General features: G+C 39.8%; 1 protein-coding gene across 5 annotated transcripts; it reads left to right on the top strand.

Annotated features, from left to right (window-relative positions):
- The first annotated feature begins 451 nt into the window (after nucleotides 1–451).
- Nucleotides 452–18,595, top strand: LOC143186043 (GTPase-activating Rap/Ran-GAP domain-like protein 3). Of its 5 annotated transcripts, XR_013002989.1 has the most exons (19): nucleotides 5,790–5,965; nucleotides 8,009–8,545; nucleotides 10,056–10,122; nucleotides 11,069–11,152; nucleotides 11,647–11,728; nucleotides 12,207–12,325; nucleotides 12,404–12,468; nucleotides 12,535–12,601; nucleotides 12,825–12,927; nucleotides 13,138–13,236; nucleotides 13,489–13,701; nucleotides 13,978–14,246; nucleotides 14,540–14,825; nucleotides 15,040–15,482; nucleotides 15,940–16,276; nucleotides 16,346–16,432; nucleotides 16,501–16,758; nucleotides 16,887–17,228; nucleotides 17,509–18,419. XR_013002989.1 is itself a non-coding variant. In XM_076389419.1 (18 exons), the coding sequence occupies exons 2-18, from the start codon at nucleotides 8,235–8,237 to the stop codon at nucleotides 17,132–17,134; spliced, it is 3,138 nt and encodes a 1,045-aa protein (XP_076245534.1). In that variant the 5' UTR covers nucleotides 5,790–5,965; nucleotides 8,009–8,234; the 3' UTR covers nucleotides 17,135–18,419. The 5 variants fall into 5 exon arrangements, 4 of the variants coding, with proteins under 4 accessions (XP_076245536.1, XP_076245534.1, XP_076245535.1 ...); XM_076389419.1 differs by having other exon boundaries at nucleotides 16,887–18,419; XM_076389420.1 differs by having other exon boundaries at nucleotides 14,579–14,825; nucleotides 16,887–18,419.
- Nucleotides 18,596–20,348: the final 1,753 nt, after the last annotated feature.

The raw sequence follows: 20,348 nt of genomic DNA on the forward strand, positions 1-20,348 counted from the left end.
TTATTCCCACTGGCCCAGTGCTTCCACAGATTAAAATACTCCCTTAAAGAATCAACAAGACCTCCTTATCTCCTCCAACACAGGCAATGTTTTCAAACAATTATAGACCCCACAGAGTAACTAAAACCCTCAACTCTTCCCCATTTCTCAGACCACGCAATTACCATCACACCCGACAAATCACCAGAAGAGCCTCCTCATGATCGCGAGTCTCCTCGCCATCCCCAAGAATCCCAGCGTAAAACTCGCCACCGTCCTCCAGCGACTTTCTTAAACGCCGACCGCTAAAGGAGTCCTTGATAATGACGCCCCTCTTCGTCCTCTCTAATTAAACACCCTCGAAGAACGCGCAAAGAACGGCTCGGTCAATTGAGCGTGGTCACGCCGCTGGAATCACCTGCTAACGCGGTCAGGGAAGCGTTCAGATCTACGATCGATCGTTGGATCGCGCGGGGCTTTGAAAAAAAGGGTATCGGCCGAGAGGAGAGTCCGATGATCAGGGTATCCATGGGACAGGATGGTGGGGTTGGCAAGGTACGACGCTCACGACCAGTTATGGTGGCGACCAACGCTAGATGGTGGGGTTGAAAGGTGGCGCAGTCATTTATGGTTGTCGATTCATCGGACGGTTCAGTCGTCTGTGCGCCCAACAACGGCAAAAACCTCGGCTCGGCTCGAACGTACGATGAGGCTGGAGCCATCGATCGTCGCGACGAGAATCGAGAAGTGGAGGAGAAGAGACGAGCAGAGACTCGAAGAGGTCGATTAATGAAGATATCCCTGTGACTAGGAGTCCCTCTGAACGTGATTCAATTTGAAGAGAAAAAATGGAGCACAGTTTGCAGAAGCTTTGTTCTTCGGATTTCTGAAGGGGTCTGCTCCCTAGGCGATTCGGAGCTTTGGAAGGTGGTCAGGAGAGCCGAGCAGAGACTTGCAGAGGTCGATTAATGAAGATATCCCTCTGACGTGTCACTAGAGATCACTCTGAACACTGTTCAATTTGGAGAGAAGAAATGGAGCACAGTTTGCAGAAGCTTTGGTCTTTGGAAGGTGGTCAGGAGAGCTGAGTAGAGATTTGAAGAGTTTGACTAGTGAAGATATCCCTCTGTGATCCTCTGAACACCATTCTATTCGAGGGAAAAAGATGTATCATAGTTTCGAGGAGCTTTGTTCCTCGAACTTCTGAGGGAGTCTGCTTTCTAGGAGATTCGAAGCTTTAGAAGGTAATCAGAGGAAGACCCGAGGAGAGACTCGAAGATATTACTCTGACCTGTGACCAGGGATCCCTCTGAATGTCTCTGAATTTATGAAAAAGAATGTGTCACGATTTGAAGAAGCTTTGTTCATCGAATTTTTGAGGCACCCTGCTTTCTACACAATTGGAAGCTTCAAAAGTTAATCAGAAGAGCCAAGCAGAGACTTAAAAACTCAACCAATGAAGAAATCCCCCTGTGGTCCCCTGAACACCATTCAATCAGAGAGAAAACTGTACATCAGAGTTTCAAGGAACTTTGTTCCTCGGATTTTTAAGGGGGCCTGCTTTCCAAGCGATTCGAAGCTTTAAAAGGCGATGTCCTCGTCAGAGTGTGGTATCGAATCCCTTCTTAGTTGCCCTCGAGCTCGAAACTCCCTGAAGTAGTGTCTAGAAAGGATGTGAGAGGCGACACTTGGAAGAGAGTCTTAATACTGAAGATGAGTTCTTTGAAAAGATCGACGAATCAGTCGACCAGAGAGGGCACGTCTGGCAGGAGGCACGCACTCACGGGGATCAGTTCGAAGAGCGTGAGGAACGTTCTCCACGCGACCACGGCGCCTGGTTCGCCGCTTCGACACAGGTCCAAGTACGAGCTGAGGAGCATCAGCCTCGAGGGCACCAAAGTTCTGCCGTGGACTGCGCGGTAAGTGGAAAATCTTTGAGAAGAATCTTGGTAGACCTGGGGACATTTCTTGGGTTCAGAGTTGGGGAACCACTTGGTGGCCCTGGGGTTCCCTAAGGGAGGTTTTATCAATTTTTTTTTTTTTAAGAATGATTGAGAGTATTAGCTTTAGGACATCTGTTATTTTTAATGAACTTTCGTTACACAATGTAAGTTACTAATATAAAATTCTTTTTTTGACAAATTCTATCGCGAATATAGATTTGGATTCAGATATTCAAACCTAGGAACTCTAAAATCCTATTTTTAACTCATGTGCTTGTACGAAACAGCTATGAAATGCAACTATAGTTCAATTCCATTCTTTTTGCTCAAAATACTGTGAATTTAAAATTTAAATCTGAATACTAGATTACCTTCGTTTAAATCTCGCTTGCGTTTTTCGTTTCATAATAACATTTCGGTGCATGCTCGTTGGTTTCAGTTAGCTTCAGCATTAAAATTACAGGAATTATTATATTCACCGTTGCTGCTCATTTCCTACTTTTTTTATTTAACTTAGTACCTGCAGATTAGAAACTGAAGGGCCTGTCGCTTGTTAAACAACAATAATAATAATAAATTCTATTTTAACGTGAAGATACACCTACCTAAGCATTTAAATTTAAATACTGTTACAAAGCGTGCACAAACTCTCTATAAATTAAATTCCCATAAAAATAGCGACAAAGGCTGCGATTAAAACTAAAGTATTATCAATTTTGAAATTAATAAACCTGTCCATACTGATTGATTTCGCGACCAAGCAGTCCAACCATAAAACGAACTTTTTATTTTAATATACTGGGAATCGAGCCTCTCCTAACATCTCTCTCTCTCCCTCTTTCTCTCGCTACGTCTCTGGCTCATGTGTCTCGATCTATCTCCGATAATCATTATTCGCGATCGAGCGGATGCATAAGGCTTCGTTAGCGGCGGTACAACGACGTATCGGATTTTGACGCTCCTTTATATAATTAACTCTTTTGCTGTCGGTCCGAACGGGCAGTCCCCGACCGTGGTTAACTCCCTTTTGTGCCGTGTAGATCAATTTGAGTCACGCTCGACCAAGTGGAAGTCGGCCGCGGTCGCATCCCGACCATGGACACAGAGAGATACCGAGACGAGGGATACACGGATTAAACAGCGAGGGAACAGAAAGGAATACGCGAGAGAAATTACAATGCGCCGAAGTATCGTGGAAATTTGCGTCGAGGGTGGAAATAAATGACGCGAAAGCTTAAGAACAGGGGGAGGATTGGGGAGGGCGTAGATTTCAGACATATTCGTAGAGAAATTGTGCAGCAGGTATATTGCTGTAGGAGTTCCTGGGGAAAGTGTCTTCTAGGTATAAGGTGGCTTGGAATTGCTGGTAGAACTGAGAAGGGGCGTTTTTTGTTAATGATTCTGTTAGGAAATTATGTTAATATGATTTCGTGGCATGGAAGTGTTGGATAATGTGTAATTATAATTTTCTGCCTGAGTATACTAATAGAATATGTAGAGGTAGTTAGATGTGATACCTTGAGTATTTGCTTGTTTCCTATGAGTCATCTTGAATTTTCAAGCTTTTAAAGATTTTTATGCTTTCTAGGATTTTTTACATTTTTGAGATTAAGATTTGGAGGACTGTTAACAGTTTTAAGATTTTCAGAATTTTTGTGATTTTTAAGAGTTTTGGGATTTTGCGTCAGGACTGATTGACAAACTTTTGTATGTACAGAAGTTCAAAAGACAGTCTCTATACTAAATTGAAATCGAACCGATGTGCTGAACACAGCGCACTTTTTCTGTACAAGAAGGGAAGTTACGTTTTCAGCGTATGCAAATGTTTAATGCAACTGCATTGTATGTGTGCGTTATGCACGTGTGCACAAAAAACACGCGGGGAACTAGACCGTTTCCGATTACTTTGTCCTGCACGACATATCGAGAATTGCGTCATCTTGATGGCCTGCATTCGCAGCCACGCACATGCACAGCATTCCTGTTCATACGTAACGAACTCTAACAAACTATTTAGCGGAAAGGGTATTCGAAATTTCATAGATTTTGAATTTTTTCAAATTTTCTAAGTCTGTGTTCGAGTCTTTTGAATTTAGTTATTAAAATTATATCTGTCTTTCCTGAGAGCGTTTTACTATAACTTATTCACATTATTTGTTAGAAGGAAAATCTCATCCATAAATCAGGTACAAAGTATTTATAGTTAATAGTACATTTACACGTAAATGAGCTTGCAGTATGCTTAATTATAGAGAAACTAAAATAGATATGTTATATTTGCATATCTGAAACATTTGTTCAAACATGGACATGGAGACACTATAACCATCTAGCGGCGAAACGTATGAACTAAAGTAAGGAGCGTATATTTGAGAAAAATAAGTATATTTTATTAATACAAAACATGTTAAGTGATAGGTCCATCCAAATATTATTTAAATAATTATTTAAATATTGCTATCGACGAAATATGGAATATACCTATGATTTTTTGAGATTTTATAGAACTGCAATACCGACCTCACAAAACATTATTGATTTTTACGCCCTCTGCCCATGTGATTTGAAAACCACATGCAAGATGCAACTCAACCACTAAAGTCGAAATAAAGCTAATAAATAATAAATTTATACTTTGATTATTGATATGTAAGAAAAGTTAGCAAATATTATATTGTTTAAATATGTATTATCAAGTAAGGTTGTTGTACAGGATAACAGAATCCCATAAAATGATAAGTTTATTCTACATTTCATCGAGTGTTACTGCTTTTAAATAAAATTTAAAAAAATCATTCGACTTAGCTTTCGTCGGTATAGTAGGAAAGGCTACATTTTCTCCTCTTTAGTTTCAGTTCCTACTGCTAGTAGCGTTGCAATCGTATTCCTTTCAGAATCGATAACGTATGCTCGCGAACTTCCAAATTACACGACAAACACTCGTTGGATGATAAATCTGTCCAATATATCAGCTACATTAAAAACAATAAATCAACCGTGACATCGTATATTACTGTAATTAAATTCGTAGAACAAGTGCTTATAAATTCTGCACAAAATCTGATAAAACAACAAACTTACGCATTGAATTCAAACTTTACCTTTTCCATAGCATACATTACAAAACTATTTTTCAATCGTAAATTCTTCCCATGCAACAACAATACTATTCCATCAACAAAAATACTCTACAGTATCGCGCTAAAATAGCACTTCAAAAAGCCGACAGAAAATTCTCAGACAGCGCAAAACTGAAACCCACACGTATCCCAAGAAAACACCTTAAAGCAGATATACGCAAGCGAAGTATCTAATATACATAAAACGCCAAAGGAAAAAAAGGTTCCTTCAGCGTACTCCCAAGAGCGTGCCAAGCGGCAGCAAAAGGCTAGCCACCAAAAAGCCCGCAACAGCAATCGATAAAGTAAATAATACAAAAACTCCGCAAAGGTACATTCAATCCAAAACGCGCAGAAAATATGACCGACCCTCTCTCTAAGGAAACAGAATCCCTCTATAAAAGCAATCCAGCGAGCGATTTTCCCCCAGACAGCGAGACTTCCTCCAAAACACGGGCTGAGTAAATCAGCAATAAGGATCGGAGGCGAATCCTCGCGACGGGATCGGCGGATGCCACGGCGGAAGAGAAAAGAAGCAGGAGACTCGTCTGGCTAAGGGGGAGACGGGTCCAAGTCGTGAGAGACACGGATACGGTAAGACGGAAAACGCGAGAGAAACGAACGGACGGAGGGGGGTGAGCCAATGAGCTCGACGACGCGGCGCCAGTCGTCGAGTCGCCGTGTTACTACGACTACTTGCGTCCTCATTCGAAAAGGGTCGTGTCCTGGCTCAGTAGGGGTTGCAGACCCGAGGCGAACCCATCGCGCGGCGGTCTCGTGCACTCTCGTCCCTCCCATTGATTCATGGATCCCTCTTAATCGATGGATTCGGTGCATCGTGACTCTCGTTCCTCCTCTCTCCTCGAAGGGAACACCTGATCAGTACCGCGTATATCGAGCTGCTGGTCCAAACTCGGGTGTAAGGTGATTGTGCCTAGGGGGAAATCTTCTTACTGGCGACGATGATCGACGATGAACAAAGTTCGGCTGGGCTGCACGAATAATCGCGCTCGTTGGGATGAATAACGGCACATCGCGTGGCCAGCGTTTACATTGCGTCCACTTACTCGGCGAACCGCGGGCCAGGGTGATGCGAGAGGGTGCAGTTTTTATTTCTCGCGAATAAGTTATCGCGCGCACGATCGCGAGGTAGCCTGTGTCCGAGCTCTCTCGAGCGATTACTGCTTCGGGTTGATCCCTGATGCTCGAGTTAACTTCTGTCTGCGACGTAAATTGTGACGACTGTGAGGTGGAAGATACGTGGCGGAATAGGTAACAAGCGTAGTTAACGCGTTGACTGCCACTGGCGGTCGCGAGTGAACTTTTGAATTGTTGTGGTCACTTGGACCACTTGCCGCAATCAAATCGTGACATATTTTTTCATAGTTTTGTGTGGCATGAATAATGTACATTGATGAGTGTAGTATTGAGTTTCTTGCTTCATCTTGCAAGAAAGATTGTATTTAACGAAATATGGTGAAGAATAAAGAACTTTGTTTTGATTCGGAATAGAAATATCATCTGTCGTCAAATGACGATATTGTCTTGTTTTGCGTAATATCATGATTTTTTATTAGAGCTATTTTGCTGTTGCAATAAATGGGTGGTTGTGAGTAGGTACAAATGAAACTGTGTGGCAGTCAACGTGTCCTTTCATTCTTTGAGGTAATAGAAGTGAACACTTGTGATTGGCAGTAGCCACGAGGCTTCTTGGGAACTCTGGCAACAAAGTAGTGGGGGTAACTAGTCAATAGCCTTGAGCAGTCAGTTGAATTTATGGAGACTATAGAATTGTATTTCAGTAATTACGTATACAAAATTTTTTTATTTTTTTCTTCTTCTAATCGAGTATTATTCATTTGAACAAAAATACTCGCGATTTGTTTGAACCCATCACTACTTGCACTAATTAGCCCTTAACTATCAGTAAGTTGAATAACTAATATAGAATATAAACAGAGATTTCGTTTATATTGCGTGGTAATAAAACAAAAATACTCGCGGTATGTTTGTATCCATCACTACTTTTGAAAAATAATTTTACATAAACTATACAAGAGGTCTTACTGTTTGTAAAAACGTTCAATACTGCTGTTAATATAGTTGATGATAAATACAGTCGAGGAAAAAGAAAACCCAAAAATCTGTAAAATAAAACGTAGAATTATAATGACGTCGAAATATCGATTTTAAGAGTCGCAACGCGTCAAATAGTCGAGATCATTTAAAGTGTCGAACCTTTTATCGAAGTTTGGAACACTGGAGACTGTTAACCCCCAGGGGTTAACTCGAGCATCAATTAGGTCAAAGGATAGTAGCCCGTGCTCACTAAACAAGTTTCGAAGGACAGGGAAATCAAGATGCCGCGGTCGATGGTGCTTAACCTTTTAGAATTGTCCCTGCTGTTGTTTCTGTCCTGCTCGTATGACTCAAGTGCTTACTTTCTACGTCTACAAAAGTTAGAATTATTTTTTCAAGTTCAAAATTATTTTTCGAAAGTCTATCGAAGAGCAATGATTTTTTAATTAGCTTATTCGAGGCTGATTAGATAGGTATTTCAAAAGGATACGTCTTCTTCTTATTGCTATGTTGGTAGCCCTAGTATGCTCAAGGCTGGGGTATTCCCCTCGTCTTATGGTTAGGCTACGGAAGGATTCGGTTATAATTATGCATGACATAGAATTTTTTTCATTTTCTGAACCCAAAGAGATGAGAATTTTTAAATATTCAAGTTTCTCTTCTTTCCAAGCAGATTCACATTTGAATATTCTTCTGACCATGAACATATCTGGGTTCTCACTTATCAGGTTGATACCACTACCATGTAACAGGGAGTCCCCTCAGAGGTGCTCAACCTCACCATCCCTTTACAGATTCCAAACCGAAAAATTTAAAACACCCACAGAATCACAATCCATGAATATTTCTATCTGCTACTTATCTCACAAACCAACACCCAAATTACAGATACCATAACAATCCAAAGATTCAACCCTCGAAAATGGTCATCAAGAAGCCTTCTCGGGGAAACCTCCACTTAAATCCTCGCATTTCTCCATCGCACAAGTAATCGTGGATTCCTCTCCCCCAGAAGAGAAAGAAACAAAAACTATGTCGAGGGATCTCTGAAGCCAGCGGAGATCGATCTGAAAGAGAGAAAAAAAAAACGCTTCTGCACAGTGGTTCCGCGAGAATGTTGTGCTTGGACATAAAACTGGTGTCCCGCTTGCGAGGAGTCGCGCTGACGAGTGGCTCGTCCGCGAGCGTGACACCCTCCTCGTCGTCGACCTCGACCTTATCGACGCCCGCCGTTGCGGAAAAGTGCAAACGAGGCAAAGGTAGAAGAGAGAGCACTGGTGGCTCGACGGTGGAAAGCGACAGCGAAGAGGAGACGTTGCCCGTGGGCCACGAAATGATACGAAGGAACAGATCCAGATCTGTCTGCGTCTCTGCATTGCCATCCGTCCAGTTGAGAAGTCTCCATCGACGCGCCAGTCACCACGTGTACGTTTCTCTTAGGCTTTGTCTTATGGTAGACTCGTGTCATCCGAGTACAGAATTAACTGCTGACTGCCATCCTTTTTCAAATGGGCCTTAGTCAGTCACAGCCACTGTCGACGATACTTGACGATGGGCATGATACGATGGGTACGATGGTACCATCCCTGGTAGTGTCAGGTACCTTGTAAGCAGGCTCGAACCAGGCTTGGATTTGGTAAATCGTTTGTGGGAATTTTGGGAAATAGAAGACTTGATTTATACAGGGTGTCCACTCTGAAGCAGGTCACCTAAATATCTCTTCTGGTTTTAAAACCAGAAGATTCTATTTTTATATTAATAAAAATAGAGGTGGTATTTGGGTGGCCTGCTTCAGATTGGACACCCTGTCTTGGACACCAAAACTTCCTGACCAATAGTACGTTTTTGAATGTCTAGACTAGAAGACCCCCTTAATTTGACGATACTGTATAAATCATACTTTCGCCACACCGATAGTATGTAAAGTGGGGTCTAACGATAGACGAGATATAGGAGAGACTTATCACGCAATGCAATTTTTTGTCACACGCCCTCGAGTCCCCTAGAATTACCGAATCTGAGAGGAATATAACTGTATATAATGCTATTAGCAGCGAAAATTAGAATTGAATGATAAAAAAAGTGGTACAAGATACTTATCTCTGATTTATCTTAATGCAAATCATTAATCATCTGATTATTCATTTAAATACTAATTTTAACTTGTACGTATCTAGCTGTTATCGCGTGTCAGTTAATTGTAGTAATCTAATAGCAGGAAATGGGATAGGTTGATTGAGTGGTTCATTAATTTTTCACGAAATTGGTACTTCAGTTTCTGTCGACTCCCATAAAATGATAGGTTTTCTCTTTTATACATGCATAGAGTGATCCATCATTGGAGACACGAAGACGAATGATATAGAAACAAATATATATAATCTAATACATATTTTCTTAACATATATATTATGACTAGAGACATAGAGACAAATGCAAAGTTTCGAAATCTCGAAAATCGAAACTTTCTTGGGCCTTGAAGAATCTCGAAAACTCCATTCTTAATTATATCCACAAAAGTTTGAACATAGGACTCCCTCTCAAAAGAAGCATCAACTCAAAACACGAAACTTTATTTCAGAAATAATTACAAGTCCCAGGAAAATGGTAAAACAATATAACCCAGCTTAAACTTCATTGATATTACGATTCCTCTTCCACTAACAGACGAAGAAAACGATTCGAGCTGACCGATTCTGCTGAAAAGAACGTGACTGAACAGCGTGTTAATTGACGAGATCTGGGCTCTTTCTTCGCGAGCTGTTCTCATTAACCTAGATTATTTCATGAATAAGAAAGATAAATATTGAAAGAAGCTCTGACGAGGGAACGAGTATTTTTTTCCCTCCCTGCGTACAACCACTTTCACGGTGGGACAAAACTTAAGGAGCATAATAAATCGTTAACTAATTCTGAAACTTCTCGAATGTTGCAGGACTACCACAGATGCTATTTCCAGGCGAGGTGTTCTCTCCAGACGTTACTATGGCAGCGTTGAAATGGTGAGCACTGTTAGAACTGTATTAACACCTCTTGTCACCTCTGGCTCGAAAGATTTCTTATGTAACCAAATATTGCTTCGTGTAGAAATGCTCGATCTCGGTTACGAAAGACGTTAACGTCATCTCCTTTTTTCTCCCTCGGAAAAAGGGGAGGGTCCCTGCTCGAAACAATTTTATTTAGTTTCCTCTACGTAACTGTAACTGAACAGCTCAGTATCTGCCCAAGTTATGTCAGCAGCGTCTGCAATTTGAGTTAATTAAAGTTAATCATGAAGTAGCTTTAAATTGAAGGTAATAGAAACCTGCGGGGGTTGGTCTTATTTACGAAAAAAAAAGAGGTAGATAATTTTAAAAATATTGCTGATTAAAAGGAAAGCCACAGCACAATAAGAGCTAATTGCAAGAGAAGGAAGAAGAGTGAGTCACGAAGTGGAGCTCAGTGGCCAATTTAAACCACATAGGGCCTATATTATAGGTGGACTATTTTATTACTACACAAATTCGTAAATTTGTTCCTCTGTTATTTCACTTTTTCTATATCTTTCGCTTTAAAATAATTAGGCGAACATATTCCTCAGTTGAATTGCCTAATAATAATGATGACATAATAAAAAAATGTACTGTTTTTGAGTGATTGGTAAAAGAAGGATGGATATCGATATTATCTAAGTTCCCTGAAAATCTTGTTTTTTAAGTTACGTCACTGCCGCAGAAACTGACGATTCCAATAAGATTAGATATTGTACAGTGTCTATTTTAAGAACTGAATTGATTTTGTATTGTTCCAAGAAAACCGATGTTTTTTATTTCCCCGACAAGACGGTTTAAATTGGCCACTGTGGCAGCGCTCGTTTTTTCGATCTCCCACGCGAAAGTGGAGCATAGTCCCTCGACAGGCGACGATTCGCCACAGCCACTAATGCCGCTCCTCGAAATCGTCTTTTAGCTGCCGCAAATCGAGCAAGACGGCTCCGACAATGGAAGAAGATTCCGGGTTGAGAACGGGGATTCCCCTGGCGAGAAAGAGGAAGTAAGAAACGCGTAATTACACCCTTTGCATGGCACTCCCTTGCCTTCTGTAGATTTTCCACCCTACTTCTGCCTTTCTTCCGAAATTTTCCACCTTCGCTGAAAAGCAAGTGTTCTGTCCTAGAAAGGTGTCTCCTTTGTGCAATGTCTTCCATCCAGCAGCTGCTATGGAATTTTAAGACACCTTTAGGACGCTTAATTTCAGAAAATCTAAATTTTTTAATGCACTCACTCCCCTGACCCATATACGGGTCAGGATGATTTTAACGTGAGCTGATGTTTTTAGTAATTTTGTGGTTTTGGTAGACGAAGTAATTGAAAGCATTCTGCGTCAGTAAGAAACTCATTAAACGAAAGACATCATAATGTAGAAGTCGTGGTTATTGTTGAAAGAAAGAGGACGAAGTTCTACATTTCGTCTGTGTCCTTTTCCCTTCGCCTTGTTATCGATAAATTAAGGCAGCACAGTTGGAACTGATTTTTCAACGTGCGCAGATGTTCGGTTCACCAAGCACGCCGATATTGGAGAATCCTGAGTACCAAACGCGTTGGTACTTCAAGTACTTTCTCGGGAAACGTGAGTAAAGTGCACCAGCAACTATTTTTTAAGGATTTCCGATAGGCAGAGCGTTAGATAAGGGAAACGATGCCTCGATTGTCCTTCGTTGCCTTCGATATCTCATATGTCCATTATCAAACATATTTTCTTTGATAATATGATACTTTGTTATAACATTTACCGTAAAACAATGTAATTATTATCTTCATTATTAGCTTTTCAATCTTTATACACTGCTCGAGTCAATTTGTCTGGAAACTACATTTCAATCTTAAATACTTTTTTAATGAGAATTTGTTTTATATAAAATTCCTTGACTTTTAGTGTTTAAAAGTACTGAAGATAAATTTGAAAAAGAAAGTCTGTGTTTTATAGGGTTCTGTGATTTATTCTTTTCCTTTTATTAGTTCATAATTAGGTACTTCTTTTTCCAAGTACAAATGCTTATTGCGCAAACAGACTTTAATCAAGAGTCTCTTTTTCCCTCGATCTCCAGTGCACCAAAATTACGTCGCCGCAGATCAAGAGAGGAACCCTATATTTCTATCTGTCGTGACCAGCGAGACCAGTGATCAAAGTGTACCACATTACAGAGTAATTTTGTGGAAGAAAACGGTGAGTGCCAGCTGCGAAACGCTCTGTAATATTGAACAGAAAATTGAGAAAAATCGATAAACGAAATGTGAAATTTAGGGCGCGCAGAAGATATCGTTGCCGTATTCTGCTAATAAAACAATGACGATTAGGCAAATCTTAAGGTGAATATTCATTGTTCCAGAGTTCTGTTCAAAGTGATCGCTGTTCAAACTTTTTTCATTTTCCAGCAACTTCTTTGGATTGGAAAAACTGGACAAAGCGCCACGCGAAGTTTTCTCGCCAGAGATACAGAAGGTGGGTTCTACAATTTTAATATTTTTTAATATTGTAATTAAATGTTCTGGACACTATTTTTATCATTTATGGACCACTGTATTTTTTGAAATTCAAAGATTGTTGAATAACAGAAAGTTCGAGTTGTAGAACTGTTTTATTGATTCTCTAATTTGAGTGCAATCTCAATATTTCGAAAATCAGATGTGATAAATTAGGAATAAATAGGAGTGTTGTATTATAGGATCTTCTGCTGCTAGAGGAACAAGAGGGGTCGGTGAACTTTAAATTTGGCGTGATATACGCAGAAACGGGGCAAACTACTGACGATGAAATGTTATCCAATGGTAAATGAATTAAAAATTTTACTATTTTCAGATTAGCGTATCTACGATTAAAATATCGATTAATCAAATATTAAATTCGATGATCACTCAGCCTTAACTGTCCCAAATTTATAATATTGAAAGATGAATTATATCATTAGTAAGTTGTTTAAAGAGAGGAGTTTAAATGGTAATGAAATAGAAATTCTTTACATAGTGGCTCGTTTACAGAAAAAGGTAGTCCAGGTTTTGAAAAGTTCCTCGAGATATTGGGCGAAAGGATACGACTGAAGGACTGGGACAAGTATCGAGGTGGCTTGGACGTTAAAGGTATGCTACACCATCACACTAAAAATAAAAAACTGTATATCACATCATAATCCTCAAATTAGTGAAACTAAATTAGATCCACTGGCTATCTCTAATCCAAAATGAGTACTATATACTTTCGCCTTTAATTTCCCAAGTATTTACTTACTTATTTTACAATGGAAAGGTTTTATAAATCCACGAGCCACTCATCCAAAGCTTCAAGACTCATCAATGTCTTGATGTATCATTTTCCTGAATAAAACTTTCTAGGCGATATGACTGGCAAAGAAAGCTACTACACAGTATACGCAGGACATGAAGTGATGTATCACGTGAGCACAATGCTTCCTTATTCGAAAGACAATCCACAACAACTGGAAAGAAAGCGTCACATCGGAAACGATATTGTCAACATCGTTTATACTGAAGATCCTGCTGCCATAGATACTTTCAATCCAAACTGTATTAGGAGTCAGTTTACACGTAAGTAAAACAAGTACAGTGATGCCCACTTTAATGTCCTCACTTTAGCCCACTTTAGCATCCACCACAGCCCTCATAAATTCTTAGAATTGGTGTCTCAAAATAAGCTTCGATCATTCATATCTAATTCCTATAACTCTCAGGATTCTCAGAAAACACCCACCCACATAAATGTCCAGATGAAGTCCCAGGCAGCGGACGCTAAAGTGGACACTGCTACACACGATTATCTCCATTTTAAATAAATTGATTTATGTATTTTATATTGCAAAATAGATGTATTTGCCGTGGTGTCCGCTGAAAAGAATAGGGGATGGCGAGTAGCTATCTACTGCGACGAAAGTGTCCCCCTCTTTGGGCCTAGCCTGCCCTGTCCGCCTGTCTTCGAGGACCCATACACTCTGCGCGAATTCCTCCTCGTGAAGCTAATAAACGGAGAAAAAGCCACGTTCAACACTCCCACGTTTTCACGCAAGAGAGAGAGAACGCTGGACGCTCTGCTAAGAGACATGTACCAAGAGCACACTCAGGAAAATAAGAGCAACGTAAGTTTGATAACTGAGAAGGTGGTCTCTGTACTCGCAGTCTACAGAACCGTAGAACTTACAAAATTCTAGAATTTATAGAGTTCGAAGTAGTTGAAGTAGTTCCAGTAGCTCCAGTAAGTAGAACATTTCTAGAGGCACAGACTCTCCTTTCCACTCTGTAGAAAAGATTTCCAATTTTACTCGAAGTCCTAGCTCTCAGAAATTCAAGGAAAGAAGAAACTGTAAAAGTTTCCGCGTGATCGATGTCCTCCCTCCCTCCGTGGAAAAGAAAAGCAATCGAATTTTCGCAGAGTATGTTAAACCGACGAGCATTGTCGGATGTGGTGGAGGCTCCAGGTCGACGTCGCGAGGAAACGCGTGCCGTGGAGATGGTTCGCGTCGGGCAGGCCCTGAAGTTGGAAGCCATCGTGCGAGGTCTTGCGCCCACTTCGCTGGCCACTGCTGGCCCCCTGAAACCTAGACCCTGGGAGCCCAGGTGCATATATCCAGACTTCCCTCATGAAGTAATCTGTGGTGATGTGTGGCTAGAGAACAGGCTAATTCTTGCTACAGAGAATGGGACTTTTCTGATAGAAGGTAAAAAGAAGTCCAGTTCCATAACAAGAAGCATTCTTGTGAAAAGTATCACAGGTACCACAATTAAAAATTGTCTTTTTTGATAAAAAATAATCGTATGTACCATATACAACATTTTTTAATTTTGGTACTCATGCTACTTTTCTTAAGAACGCGTCAACTATATAAATTAATTCTTCCTGTGTCAATAACTTGGCTGTTTACTCAATTTCAGACAGCTTATCCCACAGACTGATCTTCGACGAATCCGTGCAGATCAAGCAACTGAACGTGGTCGAACAGCATGGTATTCTACTCTTTCGTGCTGGAGACAAGGGCAAAGAGAGCAACGTTTACGTGTTCCGACTTAGGGAATTTGAGAACAACGCAATGAATAAGTCGCCAGAGACGTCGAACGACCGCGAGGACGATCAGGGTTGCGAAGACAACGCTGACGAGGAGGACCTGGATGACGATGCTGATGAGAGCGAAGACAATGATTGTGACAATTTCACGAGAGCTACCGCGAAGTTTAAACCTGTGATCCATAGAGGAAGGGCTCGTGTACGTCCATTGGCAGTCAGAGGACGCGCACATACGAAGGAGAGAAGATTACCACGAAGCAGAGGCTGCCAGTTGTATGCTCTTAACATGCCTGGTGGTTCCCATCTGCGAATGGTATTTGTTTGTGTTTTGGCTTTATGATGTGATAGAGTGAACGAGAGAGATTGATGCTATAGTAGTGCACGCTTAAATTCTAATAGAGTTGTTTCTTCTAAATTTCAATAACTCAGACCCACTACTCATTGTCTTAACCCTCGACTATGAACACCCAATTTTGAGATAGAAAGAGTTTTATTAAAACCTACTGATATTAAATGTTTTTAAAATTAGTATAATGTCAATTGGAATGTGGGAACGAGGTATGGCATATATTTCCAACTTTCATTAGGAAGTCTTTGATATGGAGTCCATCAGACTCTAAAAAGATTAAATGTCAGTTTAGTCCAAACTTATTGGAAACTTTGAGACTGGAGCTCCTTGCTGGAACAAAATCTGTATTGAAATTTAAGTGTACGCTACATTATTTAAGAAATGTCACAGAAACTTCTGACATTTTCTTAATTTTCCACAGTGTGTAGCTGTTGGCAGGCGCTTGACAGTTCTTCAATGGAAACACAATGCTGCTTGGTCTGCATGGTGTTCCGCAACTGATACAGACACAGTCGAAGGTTTCCTCTTGCTGAAAGAGTTCAACGCAAGTGAAACACCGTCTCTGGTGACGATAATCGAGAACACAGACACGAGTGACGAATGGATGCTCTGCTGTGGAGTTCGACATCACTTTGAGTTGATCTCTGCTTCTGGAAGCTCGAGGATCCTCCATATGGAAGGAACGCCGAAGCCACATTTGGTGGCAGCGTTGGACCTCTGCGAGGATGAAGAACCAGAGCTGCTTCTCTGTTATAATAGTACGTGATACTTCGTTTCTTTTATTAGATTTCTTGCTGACTTGTTATTTATAATTTTGGCAATCGTAGATACATGCCACTTCCAAAAACTGGAAGAAGAGGGCACTGCACCGACGGAGTTTGATTTCAATTGGAATTCTGTACCAGCAGCTATAGGTAAATTGATGTTCATGTTCTTCTTGGCGTTTGTGAAAGGAAGTCCTAACAAGAAACTGTGTTCCCAGCTTGTGCCTTCCCTTACGTGATTGCCTTCACTAATGACACCATGGAGATTCGACTGATAATCAATGGAAACCTGGTGCACACGATTGCTATGCCAAACTTGAGTCTGATAACCTCGAAACAGGACATCTTCTTCGCGACCACGGCTCCAGAGTTTCTGCCAGGGAGATGCGAGAGAATCCGCTTGGATTCAAAGCCTGTGGACAAGGACGAACCAGTTGCCAATTCTCTACAGTCTTCTTCACGATCCAATCCACAAAGTATGCTCAATCTTCCACACTTTTCAAGCTTGAGTCCAATGCTTCATCTTTGTAGATTCACTAAACATAGAATACCCCATTTTTAGCTCTAATCATGGATGAAAATTTTGTTCTTTTTTCTTCCACAGACAGCCATAGCGACTGGAAGCCAATAAGGATCTACCAAATCCCGCTGCAAACGTTATCAAGGTCCACCCTGTCGACTTGCAATCAGAGACGGTGTCCAAGTCCAGCAGAACCAGAAATCATCTCGGTGCCACCGACAAACGACAAGACCTTCCTCAGTGTGGAGCCTCATAGGGCACTGAGCAGATCCTGTAGCAGCAGTCCAACACCAACACCGACGAACCTGATGCCACCACGATTGAGGAAATAAGACTAAATTGTGTGGGCATCAGGTTCAAGGTTTGTGTAATGGATTGCTAGGTACCTGACGCTCGTGCCTCGGTAGGATTGAAATAATAGCAGAGGTATTCTGCGACATGGAGTATTTTCACAGTTCTATGCACGTGTACTTACAAGAGGAGGTCATAGCAATTGTCAATTTCAAGGAAACTCTTTCTCTGATAAATCTAGAGTGAAAATGAGTGAGGGATGGTCATGTATTGATGTCAATTCGCGTTGCTTTCTGCTTTCTTTTTTCTAATATCGAGGTATTAATTAATTGAAGGGAGATTTTGGTGACTCGAATTGGCTGATGCATTTGATTTGGAATTGACAGAGGAAATCGAGTGCTCATTTTTGTTCCAGATTCATTAAGAAAGCTTCAAACCTCGCTGCTACGACTTCACTTTATTAGTTTTACTGCCCTAGCAAGAATTACTCGAGAAGGTCGCTGTGAAAGATGTTCAGAAAATCCAGGAGGACAATCAAATTCAAGTGACAGAATAGTCAGTTTTTAGGGGAAAACAGAGAAACGGGTAAAATGTGAAGAAAGTTCTATTGCTTTCCAGTAATTTCAACAGTTAGGCTGTGTACGTCTGCAGGTTTTTTTTATAGAACTTGGGAAAATGGTTTCACCCAATTAAATAGTATTTTGGCAACCATTTCAATCAGTATACGTACAGTATACACAATTTAAGTATGTATAGACAGATAATTATTTTTCAATCTATTGGAAAAAATTCAAATTTAAACAACATTTGAATAGCTGGCAATTACTTTATTTTGTGTAGCTTTAATAGTTTGAAAAATAATTGTACATGTACACTTAAATTGGGTATGCTGTTTTATGCAACTACACGCTTAAAGTGTAAAAAAATAATGAACATAATTTACACAGAAATTAATATTTAATATAAAAAAAATGCAGAGTGAAATTTATTTTGTTTTAACATAGTTCTCTCTCGATTTAGCTTAACTTTCAGTTTTTGGAGAAATAGTTAATATAGTAGTCGATTCATCCCCCTCTTATCTGTCCATATAGGAAACAGAGTAGGGGAACGCTCCGCCCATAAGAATGACGTGGCATTATTTAATTGGACACGTGTTCAAAATCAATTCACAAAAACGATACATTTGCAGTTTCGTTTAAATTATTTTGAAAACTGCGAACATTATTTTTTTCACGATCTATACACATACACATAATAACAATAGTAAGATGTATAGCACCGTTGATAACGTTTCTGTTATGAACTTGCTCACGTCGTTGAAAATCGCCTGGCGATCTACCATAATTCATTAACAATCGTTCAATTTCTACGTGTATGTATCTATTGCAATTAAAAAAGAAAAGAAGAAATATAGTATTTAAAAATAAATATTAATCATTATAATGCAGAAGAATAAGTTAAATAAAATAAGTATTATAAACTGAGGGGTCTCATTACCCTAAATTACACTTTCTCAAACGAAATTTTCGCTGTCCTCATTTAAAAAACTTTTTTAATTATTTAATATTTCTAGTAGTGGATACAGTGGGGGAGGGGGCACTAATAATTTCTAAAAATATATCACATTTTGATTACAAGCAAATTTCAAATCGTGTAAAAGAAGAAGAAGAATTACACCTTTCCCCTCCACCTCCAGCCCCCTCTCTTCAAGAAAGGTTTCTGGATTCACCCCTGAGTATTTTCAGTATTCTGAACCTGAACAAGTAGCTCGTAACGCACATGGTGTAAGTGGAATGGAAACAGTTGCAAACAAGTTCTTTCCGTGCAATATTAACAGACATAAATAACAGTTCGAATATAATGGTTCAAAGGTTCAAACGAGAACGATCGAATCGTTATGATCGTGACCGATGGAAAAACTATAGCTCACGTTTCCTGAAACGCGTTCAAACAGGTTCGAATCAAACACATTCCGCGACTTTTTTGCCACACCGCCGACGAGAATTATAGATGCCAATCGCTGTCAAGCGGAGCTAAAGCAAAATGCTTTGACGACCTCGGTCAGTCTCGATCGTTGAACCACGATGGTTTACCTTTATCTGACTTACACTACCATCAAAGTAGAATTCTCTTATAGAATTTTTTTAGCCTATTTTTACTTTCAATTACCGACGGACGATAGATTCTGAACAGTTCTAATGGTATTTTATAGATGTTTTCTATTTTTTTAACGGTACCACCGAAAGTCAGCACGAAGACACGATTATACGATTAGAGTAGGGCTACGATTTGTTATTCGTTCGCATAATGCAATATTACAGTGTTGAAATAAAGTTACATTATTATAATAAATTTCTCAGAGTGATTATTTGTAACTCGTAGAAAATAATTAATCTACTATGTCATTCTAGTTATTCTTTTCTTTGCTACTGTATTGGGGATGAACGATCTATTGAATACAGGCTTGAGCATTATTTAAATAAATAAGTTAACTCCAATAAACAACTGTATAAAAATAATTCATTCGACCGTAATACAAAATGTATGTCGAATAAATTTGTGATAGAATAATGTAAAAGGCGGGTAATATGAAACGCAAATACTCGAAAATGTTTAATAGCAAACATTCTGCTATACTTTGTCAGTAAAAAAGTAGCCTTGTCAATCGATAAAAATCAACTCACAATTTTCACTGTATATTCGAAACTGTGGTAAATATTAAAATATATTGTATGCCAACAGTCATAACCTAACAAACAGCGAAATATCACATAGAGTCGATGAGTTATTCTACAACATAGTAACAGAAATATAACGCTTACATTTTCTCAGTATATTCTTGTCAATGTGAATAGGAAAACCTCATGCAGCGTATTAATTGCCTATTTGCACTCCGTCGATCTCAAAGCAGTAAATCCACGTTCACTCTTACGATCAAATGGGCCACAATTAAAGAATTGCTCGAACTTCTACCTCTGCAGTAATTGATTTCACGGAAAACACAAAATAAACTGCAGTAATTGAAAGTATCAATGTTTGGAAAGGACAATCAAACACCATAAATCAAGCACACAAGTCACCTAACAATGCTACATCAATTACAGCAAATCCCGCGTTCGCCATATTGGCACGTTCCATATGATCTATCTGATCACTGGAAAATTTTCGATCAAGATACTTATGTGAGGAAATTGAACACTAAAATTAATCAGACGTGATTTTATTTCATAGATGAGAACATAAAGATAAGAAAGT

The sequence above is a fragment of the Calliopsis andreniformis genome, chromosome 12 (genome assembly GCF_051401765.1).
Source record: "Calliopsis andreniformis isolate RMS-2024a chromosome 12, iyCalAndr_principal, whole genome shotgun sequence".
In the NCBI taxonomy this organism is placed as follows: domain Eukaryota; kingdom Metazoa; phylum Arthropoda; class Insecta; order Hymenoptera; family Andrenidae; genus Calliopsis; species Calliopsis andreniformis.